Source organism: Leptinotarsa decemlineata, unplaced genomic scaffold, assembly GCF_025532065.1.
Source record: "Leptinotarsa decemlineata unplaced genomic scaffold, Ldec_3_MD MMD2_P_RNA_scaffold_12, whole genome shotgun sequence".
NCBI classification, from domain to species: Eukaryota; Metazoa; Arthropoda; class Insecta; order Coleoptera; family Chrysomelidae; genus Leptinotarsa; species Leptinotarsa decemlineata.
This window is the reverse complement of record NW_027412526.1, coordinates 10,099,881-10,118,215: the sequence shown is the minus strand read 5'-3', so window position 1 is coordinate 10,118,215 and position 18,335 is coordinate 10,099,881. Positions and strand designations below refer to the sequence as shown.

The 18,335-nt window shown below is 37.4% G+C and overlaps 1 protein-coding gene across 1 annotated transcript in view; it reads right to left on the bottom strand.

Annotated features, from left to right (window-relative positions):
- Positions 1-18,102, bottom strand: part of LOC111510067 (myrosinase 1) — a 31,236-nt gene extending 13,134 nt beyond the window's left edge. The window contains exons 1-4 of the mRNA XM_074173900.1: positions 17,945-18,102; positions 15,094-15,185; positions 9,708-9,908; positions 5,976-6,368 (exon numbers count right to left, since the gene is read on the bottom strand). Coding sequence (XP_074030001.1) covers positions 5,976-6,368; positions 9,708-9,908; positions 15,094-15,185; positions 17,945-18,030 — 772 coding nt within the window. The 5' untranslated portion in view covers positions 18,031-18,102. The remainder of the gene's footprint in view (positions 1-5,975; positions 6,369-9,707; positions 9,909-15,093; positions 15,186-17,944) is intronic.
- Between the last annotated feature and the right edge of the window lie 233 nt (positions 18,103-18,335).

Sequence of the window (18,335 nt, the reverse complement as noted above, 5' to 3'; positions counted from 1 at the left end):
CTAATGATTATTTTTATACGTTATACAGGGTGGTTAGAGAGTGTACTGCTATATATTTAGTCCTGTGGAGGACAACATTTCCTACAAGGAATAAATTCATACGTTTGTCCACGGTTGATAGCAAAGGGAGTAAAAGGTATAAAATAGCAAATTTTACAAAATGGTCATTTTTCCGTCTCTTCAAATTGCTGAAATTTCATGAAAAACTGAAAAAAGTTTATATGTTCTCAATTGAGTTGTGAAGATGAACCACCTCAGCTTTAAATTTACACGCCTTTAAAGGTTCTTCATCGCCAATATCGATGAGTGGAAGTAAAATTGCGGGAAAGTCGAAAAAAAGTTTTTTTTTTCTGTGACGGGAAAAAAGTTTGATATTTTATCTCTATGTCACTTTTTATGAAATATAAAAAATATATAAATATAAAAAAACTAAATATATATATATATATATATATATATATATATATATATATATATATATATATATATTTAGTTTTTTTACAGTTTTTCGAAAATTTGACATTTGCCGATTTCTCAAATTTAGCCAAACCTCAACAAAGTGCTTTATACCTAACTTATCTTTCCAACGCATTTTTATTACCAATTGCAATTTTAAATACAACTTATTTCGCAAAAATTTAAAACACCAGAAAAAATTATGCCAAAAATGATGCAAAGTTGATACAGTTTTTAAAAACAGATAAATATTTCACTTTATTTCTACTTTTTGCGAAATAGCTTGATACATAAGCATAATTAAAAAACAATATCAATGAAAAGTCAATAATTTATTATTTACTACACTTTACAAACAGTTCAACTTTGATTTACTAATTACGAAAAATTACAACGCAATTAAACTAACTTCGAACGTTAACATGAATTCTGAATCTTTTGGATTTTTTGCTCATATGCTTTCGTTAAGCATGGACCGTACACTGAATCAACAAAATTCAGGATAGACAAAACTATACTATCACACAACATTATTTTTGTTGCTTTTGTAAGAAAATTTCTGTTTCCATAAATAATCTTAAGAGTTCCATAAGCCTTTTGAATAAGTTTTTTCACGTGTGTTTCGAATCTTAAATTAGTTTCGAGAAAAAGTCCCAGACTTTTCGCTTGATCTACAATGGACAGGTCCTTGTCAACTATTTTTATTTTGTCTTCAATCGTCTCCCTGACATTTGTTGGCCCAAATATCAAAACATTTGATTTTTTTGGGTTGTTAACTAGACAATGATCAGTTGCAGTTTCAAAAATATTATTGATGTCTTTATTAACTTGTGCACAAGCCTTATCGACGTCTTCAGGTTTGAAATAGATCTAGATCTGTGTGTCGTCTGCGTATAATGAGAAAAACAATGTCCAAGGGAGTTAACGAGCCTGCTGGTATAAATAGAAAAGAGTAGTGGACCTAGGATTGAACCTTGTGGACTCCCGACTTCAATTCTAGAAAATTCGACTTATTGGCTGCTATATGTCACTCTGATATCTTCCCCTCAAATAAATATTGAAGAATTCAACACTATCTGCAGATATTCCTATATGATGTAAAATTGACATTGGTACGTCATAGTTTATAGTGTCAAATGCCCTACTAAAATCAAGAAGTATAAGGGCTGTACATAAACCTTTATCTGAAGCTGGGAGAATATTAACGACTATATGTAGCAAGGCGGTAGTGCAACTATGTCCTCTTCTACATCCAGATTGTATCGGCGGTTAAATTGATTTTTCATTCAGGTAATTCGTCAGCTGATGATTAACAATTTTTTCTAACACTTTTGACATCGTGGGTAAAATGCTTATGGTACGAAGGTCCTTCAGTTCTTGAGGATTAGTAGTTTTTGGTAGTGGTAATATTAGAGCCTTCTTCCAATTTGAAGGAAAAACATTATTGGTGAGACAGTAATTGATGATATTGGTGAAATAAGGAAGAATTACTGGATAGCATAGAAGAATCATTCTGATATTCAAACCATCATATCCAATTGCATTGGTTCTTATTTGACAAAGCGTTTGGGATACCAAAGACTGGTCAACTGGGGATAATTTAAAGTTGGAGTCATGAAGTACATTACTATTATATTGGGATATAATGTGAACTGATGGAGAGATATTAGGTAAGGTATTAACAAAAAAATTATTGATTTCATCTAAATTTTGCAAATGAGGTGGAATATCAGCTTTAGTCTTCACGGGTAGAACTTTATTATTTTTTAATATGTTCCAGCATTGTTTATTATTAGATACACTGAGGTGGAGGTGGAGTTTCACAGTTCCTTATAAAAAATCCAGTGCTGGTTATTCCTCGTAATTTTGAATCCAGTAAGTGCCCTATCCCTAACTTTTATCATTTGTGAAAAAGTAACCGTTAACCAAGGTGCAGGAGGCTTTGTAAATCTACGAGTCTTAACAGGGGCATGTATATCAAAAAGCTTCTTCATAGTATCCACAAGTATATGTAGTTTATCCTCAATATGGTATATTGAGTGATAAGATTCATCATTGCAACAATAGAAAGAGAAGACAAAATCAGCCTGGAGAACCCATTCATGGGATAGACAGCTCTCTCACTGAAGTAATGCGCAAACGGTTCCAGTGAGGGATGCGAAGTGACGGGAAGAGGTTTTTAGCCAGTAGAAATTCAACACAACTACTGGTTATATATCACCAGGGGATGTCTAAGAGCACAAGATACTATGGAAGGAGAAACTATCAAAAGCAGAACGGCTCGCAAGTAGATCAAAGAATAACCTTCTGGTTTTTATTGTGGAATAATTTTCAAGTATGTAATGAGCTCTTGAAAAGGCTCTCTGCGAAAGAAAAACTCAACAATTTGTCTTTTGACTAGGCCACACTGGCCTACAAAATAATGAAGCTGCTGACCCTCTCGCAGGGGAGGTGCTACAAGCGATTATACTGGACCAGAACCTGTCATTGACATCGCTTTGAGTTTTGTTAAACAAATACTGGATATTGAACTGCAACACCAGTTTTAGTTCTGGTATAGTCTATTAGGATTGATCAATCCCAAATCATTTATACAGCATTCAAAATATATCACCAAACAATTTTTTAAATACACCAGGATGGCCTACGTTTCCTACTCACAGGTCACTGTCTTCTGAATAATTATATGAGGAGACTCAAAAGACAGTGCCTGTCGACTATGTTTGGAAGATTATCAAAATTTATATAAATGATATCACTAGACCAGATACCTCCACATGTCTCGACCACTTCTTCGTAAAAACAAATATAGAACCACACGACCGTATAAAGTCCTTTATCTTTCAAGATAAAATAAGCGACCACCGACCAATTGCTTTGACAATAGATATGGGCGAGAAAGTTGGCAACGAAACACCCAAAAATAAAAAAGTGTACATTAATTACAAAAGGTTGAAATTAGCGCTACAAACTGAAACATGGACCAACATCTATGAACAAAGTGATGTCCACTCAAAATGTGAATTCTTCATCAATAGACTAAAATATCATGTGAACAAAAATACAACTGAAATCAAATTGAAAAATAATGAAAAAGTTAGAAAAAAATGGATAACATTAGGGTTGTCAACATCAATAAGGGAAAAAAATAATCTTTACAAACTATCAATTGAAAACCCCAATGATCAACAACTCAAACAAATATACAATATACAATATATACAAACGCAACTTGATTAAACTTACAGAAAAAGCAAAGAAACAATATTTCCAAAACGAAATCAATAAAAATAGTAACAAATCAAGAGGGCTTTGGGATAGTATAAATGAAATCTGCAATAAAATTTGTCCCAAAACAAAAAAAACTGAAATTGTATTGAATAATGGTGATATAACGAAAAATAAACAGGTCATTTCTGATGAATTCAATAAACATTACAGTGAAATAGGGCAAAAACTTGCTGACAAAATCCTAAAACCCGGTTATTTTAAAGACCAAACAGTTAAAATCAATAAAAATATGTTCTTATATCCCACAGACACTGAAGAAATTTTACGAATTATACAAAAACTAAAACTAAAAAAAAGTCTCGGACACGACGGTTTTACTGCAGAAATGTTGAAGCATATAGCAGATGTTATAACAGTCCCTCTTACCCATATAATTAATAGTGGCTTCGAAAACGGAATCTTTCCAAACATTTTGAAAACAGGTGTTATCAAACCGCTCTTCAAGAGTGGTGATAAACAACAAATTCCAAATTATAGACCCATTTCTCTGATATCACACATAGCAAAAATTTTTGAAAAAATAATAAAAGAAAGAATGACACATTTCATGAAAAAACATAATATCCTGTCCCAACAACAGTATGGATTCAGAGAAGGAAGATCTACAGAAGATGCAATATTGGAACTGACGACTCATATCTACAAATCACTCGACATCTCCAAACCGTCACTCTGCATTTTTATTGACCTTTCCAAAGCCTTTGATACTGTTTGTCATACAAGGCTTTTTGAGAAACTGGAAAAAATTGGCATGAGGGGTAAGCCGCATGATCTATTGAAATCGTATCTCTCAAACCGTAAACAAGTAGTCGATATTGATGGTGCAGTAAGTACACCAAGGACGATTACCTACGGGATTCCCCAAGGTACGGTCTTAGGCCCTCTTCTGTTCACCATCTATATAGACAGCCTATTGAAAATGACCTCTGAAGGAACTATTCTGAGCTTTGCAGATGACACAGCAGTATTTTATAGTGACGATACATGGCAACAACTGAAAGCGAAGGCGGAGAAAGATTTCAACAATATCAATAAATGGTTTTTATACAATAAACTTACTTTGAATGCAGAAAAGACTTACCCTTCACCTCCTAGACTAACAATTTGCCGAATATGGGGCCATTGAATATAAACCAGAATATATCAATTCCAGAAGCCAGCTCCATTAAATACCTCGGTATAAAAATTGACCGACATTTGAAATGGGATTGAAATCGTATCTCACAAACAAACTTCGAGGATTCATATCAAGATTCAAACTCTTGAAAGAATACCTTGATATCACCCATTTGACAACTGTGTATTATAGTTTAGTTCAGTCCCAACTTTCATACGGCATAATAGGATGGGGAGGAGTAAATGACACACACTTAAATTGCCTCAATATTGTACAAAGAAAAATTCTTAAAATCATCTTGGGCAAAGGAAGGATGTATCCAAGCGAAAATTTATACAAAGAAAGTGGCATTTTCGATGTTAGACAACTCTATTGCCAAAAAAATGTTGCAGAAAATATATAAAACTGAAATTAAAATAACACGCTCGGATCACCCATACCTACCTAAAACCATAAAAACTAGTCAAAACTACATTAAGTTCAAGAAACAAGTAAAAAATTGGCTAAATAGTTATGACAGAGATATATTCCAAAAAATTATTTTACTGTAAAAAGTGCAAAAATTCAAACCTGTTATAATTTATAAGTTTTAACAAATTGTTTGTCATATTCAAAACACAATGACATATATCTCTAATAAGACTCTAGATGTGACTTTTTACCGACTGTGATATTTATCTCATGTGATACCTTGCATAAAACTGTTAACCATCTGTTGGTGATATTTAGATAATTTGTAATGTGATATATGTATATTATGTTTCACTGAGATTTCAAACCGATCGTGTTATTCACTTGATCTGGATGCGACGCTTTTATCGACTCGACTGTGATATTTATATCATGTAATATCTTGCATGAAACTGACAACCAATCATTGTGATATTTTAAATATTGTATCATGTGCTACATTAATGTTTTTCGGCATTTTTTTTATCTTTTCTAGAGGCTATATCACGCACAAGGAGCAATCTTGCGATTGTTTCTTCAGTGATGCCATTGTTTATTTATGCATCTCTCAAGCACTACTAATATATTCAATATTGTAATTTTTTGATAAATAAACATTATTATTATTATTATTATATAAGAAATATATAAGAAATCTTACCATTCTGTTGACTCCTAAATTCCTCATCATAAATGTGATACGCCTTTGCATGTGCCTTAATAACGTGGTGCCCGCATATATATTCTCCAAATCCTGAATACTTAACTTCGGGAGCTGTGTCACCTCTTCCGTAACCTCCAGGACATGTAAGAGATGGTTCGTTGAAGGTTCCCCATAAATTAACATCGTCACCAAATCGATCGAAGCACACTCTAGCATAGTCTGCGAACCAGTCTGGGAAGGATTCATTGAGGAAACCCCCCATTTCTTCAAGTGCTAGCGGTAAATCATTGTGGTAGAGAGTGACAAACGGTTCTATATCATTGGCCTTGAGTTCGCTGAGGAGGTTTTTATAATACTGCACGCCCTTCTCATTGATGTTATTGGCGAGACCTTAGAAAAAAAACAATAGACTTAGCCGGTAAGCTCTTCCTGACAGTTTTTTTGTTGCAGATCAGTTGAAAACATCAAGAGAGCTTTTTTGTTGCAGACTTGAAACACGTTTGTGGAAAATTTTTACAAATACATTATTCTATAGCATCAGATTATTACCATATGACGTCGCTGAACTATTTTCGGCCAATTTCCTTTATGAATTCAAATGGAACCGGAGCGCTGCCGAAACAGTCACAAAAATGAACCAGGCATTTGGCAATAATAATGTCAATGAACGAACTGTTCGACGTTTTAAGTTAGGTTATGTTAGATTAGGTATGGTTAGGTAATGTCAGGTCAGGTCAGGACAGGTCAGGACAGGTCAGGTCAGGTCAGGTCAGGTCAGGTCAGGTCAGGTCAGGTCAGGTCAGGTCAGGTCAGGTCAGGTCAGGTCAGGTCAGGTCAGGTCAGGTCAGGTCAGGTCAGGTCAGGTCAGGTCAGGTCAGCTCAGCTCAGCTCAGCTCAGGTCAGCTCAGCTCAGCTCAGCTCAGCTCAGCTCAGCTCAGCTCAGGTCAAGTCAGGTCAGAAAAGGTAGGGTTAGGTCAGGTCCGGTCAAGTCCGGTCCGATCAGGTCGGGTCTGGTCAGGTCAGGTTAGGTTAGGTTGGTTAGGTTAAATTAGGTTAGGTTAGGTTGGGTCCAAGAGACTTGGCCACACTCACCGTTCAAAAAAAAAGTGTCGGGGTTAAGTGGCAAACTTGGGGGGTTAGCCGAGAACCAGTTATCAACGATACACGCTGCTAGCTGGGTGATAGACACTGCCACTGGAGGCTAAGGGAAGTGGGCGGCAGTAATCGCCTTTGATATTAAGAACGCATTTAACACGGCGGTGTGGAGCTGGGTTCTGTCCTCGTTAAGGAGCATTGGTGTTAGCAGGTATCTAACCAACGTCGTGGAGAGCTATTTCAGCGATAGGGAGGTCTCTATCGGCGGGAGGAGGCTGTGCCTGACTCGAGGGTTCCTCAGGGCTCGATTCTCGGACTGTGTCTATGGAACGTTCTGTATGACGGCGTACTTAGGGTGAGAGCCGGCAGGGTGCTACACCGCAGTGTATGCAGACGACCTCGTTCTGGTGGTCAAGGCAGCGGACAGCTACCGCCTGATGGAAAGAGGAAACGAGGCAATAAGCAGGATAACTATTTGCGTTTCGGAGAGACGACTGAAGCTGGCACAGAGAAAACAGAGACAGTCATCGTGATGGGACATAGGAGAAGGGATGGAATAAGCTTTACCGTCAGGGGAGGGACGTGCATCCGACCAGGCACATAAAATACCTAGGTATCTGGATCGATGATAAATGTTATTTCGGACACCACGTTAGAGAGGTACTTAGAAAAGCTGGACAGCTGCGACTGAAAAATTGTACGTGATAACAGGAGTCATTCCCCTGGATCTCCTAGTCCAGGAAAGAGCAGATATCTTCAATGATGGTACGTACAAGTTGGAGGCGAGACAGGCAACCATGCTGAAATGGCAGGCTAGGTGGGAGCAACACACAGATACCGCGCAATGGACTAAGAGCTTAATCCCAAACCTCGAGCCTTGGGTCACGTGTGGGTTCAGGAGTGTGGATTATTGGCTGACACAATTCTTGACCGGGCATGGGTCTTTTCGGTCCTATACATTGGAAAGAGCGCCAACGACCGATGCGTGTACTGCGGGGAGACAGATACTCCTGAACACACGGTGCTGGTGTGTGGCAGGTGGGTTCGTGAGAGGCAACTCGCTGAAAGGAGACTGGAAGAACGGTTGATAGCTAAGAACCTAACTAGAGTGATGTGCGAGGACCGGAATGAATGGAAGACGACTCAAGATTTCATCAGGTCGGTCATGTCCATGAAGGAATCCGTAGAAAGATTGAATCAAGGTCTGAATAACTAGACAAATAGGCAGACAGCGAATGCCTGATCAGCTTGACGAATGTCCGATGAGGATGATACCGGGCTGATCGATAGGGCAAAAGGAGGGATGTTTTTAGTCGGTAGGCGAGCGGTGATTTTGACACTATGCCTTTGGAAGATTTTCCTCCTGTATTAAAAAAAAAGTTAGGTTATGTTCGGTTAGGTTAGGTTAGGATACGTTAGGTTATGTTAGGTCAGGTTAGGTTAGGTTAGGTTAGGTCAGGTCCGGTCAGGTCATGTCAGGTTATGTCACATTAGGTTAGATTAGGTTGAGTTATGTTAGGTTAGGTTAGGTTTATTTTTTATGTCTGTGGGATGTTACAGTCCGAGTAAATTACTGGACCAAAAAGTGTTGGCCTCCGAGGGAGCTTCACGTTGGCAAAAAGAACGACCGGCATGAAACTTGGTGCCTCCTCATAAAGTTATTTTTCTTTATGAATTCAAATGGAACCGAAGCGCTGCCGAAACAGCCCGAAAAATGGACCAGGTATTTGACAATGATAATGTTAATGAACGCACTGTTCGAACGTTAGTTTAGGTTACATTACGTTAGGTTACGTTACGTTAGGTTACGTTACGTTAGGTTATGTTAGGGTCTGTGGGATAATAGAGATCAATCAAATCACTGAACCAAAAACTGTTGGCCTCCGAGTGAGCTCCACATTGGCGAAAAGATCGTCTTGCATGAAATTTTAGTGCCTCTTCATAAAGTTCTTCTACCACCGCTTCACATAAAGCTGGGATTGATGAAGCAATTTGTTAGGTCACTTCAAGAGATGGAAATCACTTCAAATACCAGGCCAAAGTTACCAGATCTCTCAGAGGCAAAGTTGAAGGAAGGTGTTTTCGTTGGACCAGATATTAAACGGCCTATCAACATGAGTCTTTCGGGCGGAGACCAAATATTAGTCTGATTTTTTTGTGTGGTGAATAATCACTTGGCATAATTTGTATTGCCTCACACAATATGATATGAAATTTGTGAATATATCAAAGCATTAGGAGTTGTGTATTGATATGCTTTCGAGTTCATGAATGACGTAATATCTACTATTTATATTCATTCCACACCTCATATTTCAGTCAACATATAATTCTGAGAATCTGACATTGCAGTTTCCATTCATGTTACTGTTGAATGGTAATTGTGAGCTAGTCAAGAGACCTTGAAAATATTGTTTTCCCAGCATTCACAATCAAACAATTTTTATACAATAGGTCACAACAATGAAATAATCCCCAATTGTTTCGGTTTTAAAATCGATAACATTCACTTTCAAAATTCTTGCTGAGAGGTATCTGACCCTTCTTTCTATAATATAATCATTATTTTCACCACTTCACACTGACCACAGACAATACTTGTCAATCATCACTAAAAATAACTGATTTTCTTACCGTTGGGGAGGATCCTAGACCAGGAAATTGAAAACCGATACAGGTTGACACCAATCGTCTTCAGCATGGAGACATCTTCCTTGTATTTGTGATAGGAATCACAAGCTATGTTTCCATTACTGCCATCGAGAATTCGATCTGGTTGGTTGTGGGTATAGTTGTCCCACAAAGATAGACCTTTGCCATCTTCATTCCAACCACCTGAAAAGTAAAGTTATATTTTGAACTTCATATGTTTTTCTATGATCATTGGAAAAAGCGTCAATTAAATGATCGTTTCTTATTCACACCTCTGAAGCAATCATATTTGACAGATTCATATCTCGCTACCTTCGTAGTCGATCACAGATAAGCAAATTCATAATTTAACAGTTGTTTGTTTGAAAGTTGTTGACAATGTTTCATGGTGAATTTTACTAGTTCAGTTCCGTTGTCTAATATGATTCTAATATGATACTGAATCAATGAAAGAACAAATAAAATTAGAATGAATAGCTGAGATTTCAATTTTATTAAACAATAAAACGTGAAATGAAAATACAATACAACGAATAAAACAGTCAAGATGAAAACTGGAAATCCCCACAGAGTAAAAAGAAATGAAAAAGGATAAAAATAAGCAAATTATCAAAAAAAAGATTTCAAAATAAGTTTCTTCACGACGTTTCTATTGTTAGTATCAACAATCATCTTCGGGTGATGACTGGACTATTCCTCCGAAAGATGAATATTTATTTGTCATCGAGTGCTTTCACCTATCCCCTCTTCCCTTTCTCCGCTTCACCGATTTAGTGAGATTGGCCGTTTAGTGGAAGTTGGTCGTTTTCCCACTTGATTACATGTTTCCATATGTTGCGTATCTCTACGCTAGCTTGGCTAAATGAGTCGTTGGCCAACATATATGCAGTTTCTTTGAACTTCCTTTTGAACCAGTGTTCCTCCCTGTCTATGATCTCAGCTTGAGACCACTCGATGTCATTTTGAACGGTCCAAACATGCTCTGCCAATGTTGATTTGCTGGTTTCCCCTCGCTGTGTCTATTTCTTGTGCTCGGCAATGCGAACTTTCAATGGCCTCTCAATTTCACCGATATATTATTTTCCGCTTTCACAGGGTATCCGGGTAAATGCAATTCTTGGAATCGCAGTCTGCGTTTGGTGGCCTGGTTTTCGTGAGGCTGCTACGAATAGTGTTTCCGGATTTGAAGCAGGTTCTGATATTTCATTTGGACCCAATTCTTCTTATCCTTTCCGATAATCCTATGATGTAGGAAAGTGCAAGCACTGGTTGTGATGGCTTCTCTTCCTTGCGAGGCTCTTTCTGTCTTTTAGTCAAACTCTATTCCGCCGTCCCTTTTTCGGGTAGCCATTCCATTGAAGATCATTTTTGATGTTGTCCAGTTCCTTCTCGAGACCTTCCTTCATATTACAGAGCCCGAAAGCACATTCTAATAGAGTCTTGATGATTCCTCTTTTAGTCGATTGATGGTGGTTGGATTCGTGGTTCAGATACTATCCCGTGTGAGTGGGATTTCCCACTTAGTGTCGGCCCTCTTCGCCAATACGTCTAAGAATGGCAATTGGTTGTGGACTTCCTTCTCCCCTGTGAAAGTGATGGAGGATCTTACTTTATTGATGTGTTTCAGGAAGGTTCAGTATTCCCATGGTTCGATATTATAAAGGTGTCGCCAACGGATCTCAACCAGACTCAAGGTTTCTTGTGGGCTTCTTCAACGGCCAGAGTTTCAAACCACTCCATATATATGTTGGCTATAACTGGTGAAAGTGGCGATCCCATTGGCAGTCCACCATCTTGTGTAAAGAATTCGTCCTTCAGTTGGAAATAACAGTTTCGTACACCAGTAATTCCATAATTACTTGTATAGGTAAGTTCGTTCTATCTTCCAAGTCCCCGTCTTCAGATAGCTTCCTTTGTAACATTTGGAGTACTTCTTTGACCGAAACATTGATGTAAAGGCTTTCCATGTCGAAACTGATAGTTGCAGAGCAAGTTCCGGTCGAAAAAGCACTCCAAATCATACAAAGGAAGCTATCCGAAGACGGGGACCTGAAAGATAGAATGAACTAACCTATAGAAGTAATTATGGAATTACTAGGATGCTGTGTACGAAACTGTTATTTCCAACTGAAGAGCGAATTCTTTATACTAGATAAGGGACTGCCAATGGGATCGCCACATTCACCAGTTATAGCTAACATATATATGGAGTGGTTTGAAACTATGACCTTTGAAGAAGCCCACAAGAAACCTCGAGTCTAGTTGAGATAATTTGACGACACCTTTATAATATGGAACCTTGGGAATACTGAACTAGACGCCTTCCTGAAACAAATCAACAGCGTTAGACCTTCATCCATCACTTTCACAATGGAGAAGAAAGTCCACAAAGAATTTCATTTCTTAGACGTATTAGTGAACCAACCAACACTAAGTGGGAAACATCTTTGTATCAAAAACCCACTCACAGGGGACACTATCTGAAACACGAATCCAACCACCATCAATTGACTAAAAGAGGAATCATCAAGACTCTATTAGACCGTGCTTTCGGGCTCTGTAATACGGAGGAAGGTATCGAGAAGGAAGTAGACAAAATCAAAAATGATTTTCAACGGAATGGCTACTCCAAAGCAACGGCGGAATAGAGTATGACTAAAAGACAGAAAGAGCCTCGCAAGGAAGAGAAGCCGTCACAACCAGTGCTTGCACTTTCCTACATCAGAGGATTATCAGAAAGGATATAAAGAATTGGGTCCATGTACAACATCCGAACCTGCTTCAGATCCGGAAACACTATCCGTAGCAGCCTCACGAAAACCAGGCCACCAAACGCCGACATCGATTCCGAAAATTGCAATTGCACAAAAAAACACGCACAGCGAGGGTAAATCAGTTAATCAGGAATAGTAGAGCATGTTTGGACCCATCAACATAACATCGAGTGGTCCCAAGCTGACATCATACACAGGGAGGAACACTCCCACCAAACAGTCATCTCCCGCTAAACCGGTGAAGCCGAAAGCGGAGAGAGGAACGAAGAGACAAGTGAAAGTACTCGAATGACCCATAAATAGTGACCTCTTGGAGGAATCGAAACGTCGTGAAATACCTTGGCTTGGAATCTCTTAATTTTTATTTTTTATTGTTTTTATTTTTTGTTTGATTGTTCTATTTTTACTTATATTTTATTTCACTATAATTTCATTTCAGGGGATTTTGCTAGATATAATTGTTATTGTTTTTAACTTTTCATTTGGTTCTTTGGTTCTTTTAGGGATTTCAAATTATTTTATATCATATTATACAATGGAAGTTCGAACTAATGAAATTCATCATGAAACATTGTCAATCACTTTCAAACAAACGTATATAGTTGTTGTTTCCACATAGATATGATTGATAATAGATCTTTATCCATTAGTCTCTCAGTGATAAACGAAACGAAACAATTTTAACCAACATATTCACATAGTAATTCGTATCTAATAAATTTATATTTGTCACCTAAAAATTGTTCTATCGAGATTTGAAAGATACCGCTTCAGATAATTTAGGTTTATAGACTTTGATGGAAGATGGCCGGTATGAAGCACTAATGCACTAACAGTCAGGTGAAGAGAATCCATTGAATTATTTACCTCCAGTTTAATTGTGAATTCAATCGGTGGGTGAATGGAACTGAAAATTAGTATAAGAAACTGTTAATCAACTGATTTTAACGGGTTTCCTATTGATAGCCCCCGATGCATGAGTAAAACTTTTCATTAAATGAAAATGATTTTGAGATAGACAAGTAGTAAGTAGTAGCTTTATAATTTCCTGCTTTACTACAAGACTAACATAATTTCTGTCTAAGATACGCTTTACCAGTTCAATTGTTTCAGTTGATGCAATACTGGGAAATTAATTTTAGATCTCAAGCGCGTCATAAATTTGACGTTATCAGAGTTATATTTTTCATGACTGAGTTATCTTTTGAGTGTTTCAATAGATTAATTTCACACTAAAGGTTCAAAATTCTACTCATCAAGTCCTGGTTTCTTGTTGAATAATATGTTTCAGCAACTCGCCCTCTTCTGCTTTTTTATTTCTTGTTGCTCTAGATAATTTCACATTACCAATTTACACTTTTCCTTTGCTCTTCTCAATTCATAGGTTTCAAAAACACAATGATATAGAGGACTGGTCAAGATGGGATGTCCACAGGAAGGGGTCTTATCACCCCTTCTTTTGAACATAGTTCTGGATATCCTCATTATTCACCTCAACAATAATGTATTCTACGCAATTGCATATGCAGATGACATAGTTATCATGCAGACCGGCTAATTTGTGAACACACTGTGCGATAGAGCGCAGGATGGGCTCAAATTAATAGAAACATGCTGTGAGGAACACTCACTGTTGATCAATCGACTCAATCTTCAAAAGCAAACTAAACTTCTCTGAAGAGGTGAAATACATTGGTACTATCCTCGACAGGAAGCTAACATGGAACTCTCACCTACAGAGTAGAGCAAAAAGAGCAAATGTGGCTTATGAGCAATGTCGGAGGACAGTGGGACGCGCATGGGGTCTTTCACCCCGTGTAACTGAATCTACACTGCAATAATTAGACCTATGTTAACGTACGAAGCCATTGCATAGGACCGAAAGCTCTACAAGCAACGGCAATCCAAAAATCACATCAAATACAGCGATTGGCTTGTTTAAACATCACAGGAGCCATAAGAACAACACCAACCGAGGCAATGGAATTAATTACTGGTCTGACCCCTCTGGACCTGTACGTTAAGGATGTTGCGTTAATGGTCATGTTACGATTGTGTAAACCTCGAAGTAATAATGGGTCAATTGAGGGATTGAGGCTGAGCCTATGGCGAGGTGGATTAAAAGGCACGACAGGAGTACAGGTAATCGCATTGCCGACTTTTCAGCCAAGGAAGTGGCTGGACTAAGAATTTTAGGACCCAATGGGACCTACGGCCTGATGACTTCGACAATTGCGGAACTGATGGCATGTGCATCTCTGCACATGCCATCAGAACCAACAGCATTTCATTGATTAAATGTTCTAGGATTTCTGCAATTTAAACCAAAATCAGATAATTCCTTCCAGATATTATTTCTGTTACAGAGTTGAGACTCTAAATACCTACACTATTTTTTCAAGCTTTATTGTTTTGTTAGTGATATTCCTTAACTGTTTGTAGTAAGTAATCCTAGTATCTATATTTCGACAGAGCTGTGTCTCTCAGTTTCATCAAAATAATATCGCTATCTTGTTTAACACAGAAAATTTGTATATTTCTTTGTGTATGTTGTCTGTCTGTATGTGTGTGTTATGTACGCATGAGTGTTTTACCTTCTATTTGATATGCTGAAGTGGCTACCCCAAACAAAAAATCCTTCGGAAAACGTTTGTTGTTTAGGTCATACTCCTGTCCTTGCGTGAAACTGAAATCAAAAAAATTTTTGTTGGTCAAAGTTGTTTCTTTCAAAATCACTTTTAATTACATCGAAAACATTGCCAAAGATCTTTTTTTCACAGAAACCCAAAAAAAGTCGTTTGGAAGGGAGTAATTTTGACCCAAAAGAATTGGAGAAACATCTAAGCGTGGTTGTCATCCTCCAAATGTTTTAAATGGTTAGGGGATACCGAGTTATGTCTTTTAGAAAATATTTTTATTTCCTATACTTTGCTGCCTTGCTTTTGAGAATCATTTGAGCCATTTAGAACATATGCATTTAGCGAAAAATACATAAATCAATCAGAATTTTACTTGAAAACTCGCCGTATCAACCACGTGAATGCTGTAAACGTTGTATGTCAATCTCCATATAATAATACAGATTATCTTCAAACCTTTGTCGTGTTAGGAATCACACGTTAAAAGGTGATACCTCGTTAGTCCTCAGCTCGCACAACTTTCAACTTTTGAGAGTTGTCACATTTTTTTTAACAGATTTTGGAACACTCGTGGTGTCACTTTGCAAATACATTAGTGATTTGCCATCGCAGGTCTTAGAATCCGTTTAAAATATTGTTTTCTGTTAGATAGAGTGCAATTTGGGTTTTCTTGAAAAAATCTGAAAAACTCAAGTCGGGAAGCCGAGGAGGCCGCTCGGCCTCTTCAATTTTCGAAGTATCACTAGTAGGAGCTGGGTCGATAGCATTCTGGAATTAATCCAGTATTTCCAGAAAGAAAAAGGACCCAGAAAAGCCCACACGTTTTAGTTTTTAGGGTTTTGTGTGTGTATCGCCGTAATGAATATTTGATACTAACGCCCCAGTGATGACAATTGTGGCAACAACTCTTTTCAGAAAATTACATAGATAAAAAATCTGTCAAAATATCTTTTTACGTTAATTAGTTGTCGTCCGCTGAGAACGATAAGCCTCAAAGGTCAGAACTTGTAACGAGGTAAGGATTAACGAGAGCTTACCTTGTACCTTGCGATTCCTAGCATAGTAAACAGAATGTTACCATTTCCCATCATTCGTTCATTCATAATTCGAAAAATGTATACACACTGGAATATTTCGTTTCCAACCAATATAACAGTCCTTTTAGGTACACTCGATGACAAAATGTACAATATACAAAATGGTTTAGACTTTCACGGCTGAGGTTTTTCGTTGTCATTGCTTTTCGAGTTTGAATTGGTAAACTATTGGGCAAACACGACATCGAAACAGTCTTCAAACCCACGAGGAAGATACAACAAAGCCTCGGGTCGGATAAAAACAAAAGAGACCCATTATCAGCAGCAGGGGTCTATCGCATTTCGTGCACTTGTGGAAAGGTATATATCGGAACCACCAAACGATCCATGGGAACAAGCCTAAAAGAGCATAAAAGGAACTGCAGAATAGGCCAAACAGACAAGTCAGCTGTGGCAGAACACGCACTGAGTGAAGGAGACCACAGAATTTTGTTTGAAAACACAGAACTAATTGCCCCCAACCAGGGATACCATAGCCGACTGGTACAGGAGGCAATAGAGATCCACAAACACACGGATAATTTTAACAGAAAAGAAGAAGCGGTGAACCTCAATCAAATATGGAACCCCATTTTAAGGAATTCGAGAATAACGAATAGGACAACAGGCAGCAAGGTTGTTAATGTTCCAGGTTCAAGTGCAGGTACGAATACAGGTACAAATTCAACTGATTACCTGAAAAGGCATAAATACGCCTTACGAAGCCTAAAAGGTAGTCATCGGACAGCAAGCCGTGATGGTTAAACCTCTGAAGAAGCTAGCCACTCGCACCAGCGAAACGAAACACTGTATTTGCTTCTCGGGCATACACCGAAACTTTTAGGTTATTGTTTATAATATATTACGTAACAAATAGGATAAGAAGCCTATTACCCACGAGCGAAAAATTGTAAGCACGAGGCATTAGCCGAGTGCGATAATTCGCGAGTGGACGTAATTGTCCTTATCCTCGAGGTGCGTACTATACTTTTTTTACGACTGACCGTTGACAGGAATGGTACAATAAATTTGTTTGAGATTATGGCTTTGGATAATAAACTCATTCAGTCATTCAGAACTCAAATAAATGAGCAACAAATTAAATAATTCGTAAGAAATGTGAAAGTTAGTGACACGTCTTCTGACGAACTAGAATGGAAACAGTAAATAAAATAAGGCAGTGTATCGCTCTTAGTGATATTTACCACTTTTATGAACATAGGTACGTATACCTACTAGAGAAAGTCGTGACAAACATCCTTATTTTTATTTTTTATTTCATACCATCAGAATAATTATATATGTACGCTTGCGTCACCTTGTATAATATTTTCAATATATTTTTTCAATTTCTGTTGGTATTGAGGTATTGCAAATTCCGTGTTAGGAATCACACTTTAAAAGGTAAGACCTCGTTAGTTGTTAGCTCGCACAAGTTTCTCAACTTCTGAGAGTTGTTCGCATGGGGGCGGCAGCTGATTAACGGAAAAAAAAATTTTAAACAGTTTTTTTTATATTTCTGAAATTACCAATTTAAATACATTGGATTGAAATTACATTGCAATGCTATTTTGTCCTCATTGCAGCCCTGGTAAAACATTACATTCGCGTGCTTTTATTTACATTTACTGAACCTCGGAGTGGAATTATAGTATATAAACGTTTTTTTACTATATGTTCAGTACTCAACAATAAATTAACTACTTTCCAAAAGCAACCAGGATACTCACCAATATGGTAGAAGATTAAAAAGTAAAATTGATGTTATCGACCACATTATTAACTGTAGATGAAAACTTTTTTCACTGTATTTCATTTTATAGTATAATTCCCAATCAATCAAGTGATGTTATCTTTCATTCTGATGTGCAGATTACTCATAATCAGGTGTGCTATCTACTGAATGAGCTCAACTCAAAAGATAAAATTCAGTACCAAATCTGTTCAGAAAGCAATATTTCAAAGTCTCGATGAAGTTTGTAAAATTAAATAATGATACTACTAATGTACATGCACAAAATTATTATCATTTTTAAGCCCTAATAAAGACTCCACGAAGTTTGTATTATTCAGATAAAATATTGGAAGTTAAATAATTATTGTTTTGGTATCTCAGATAAG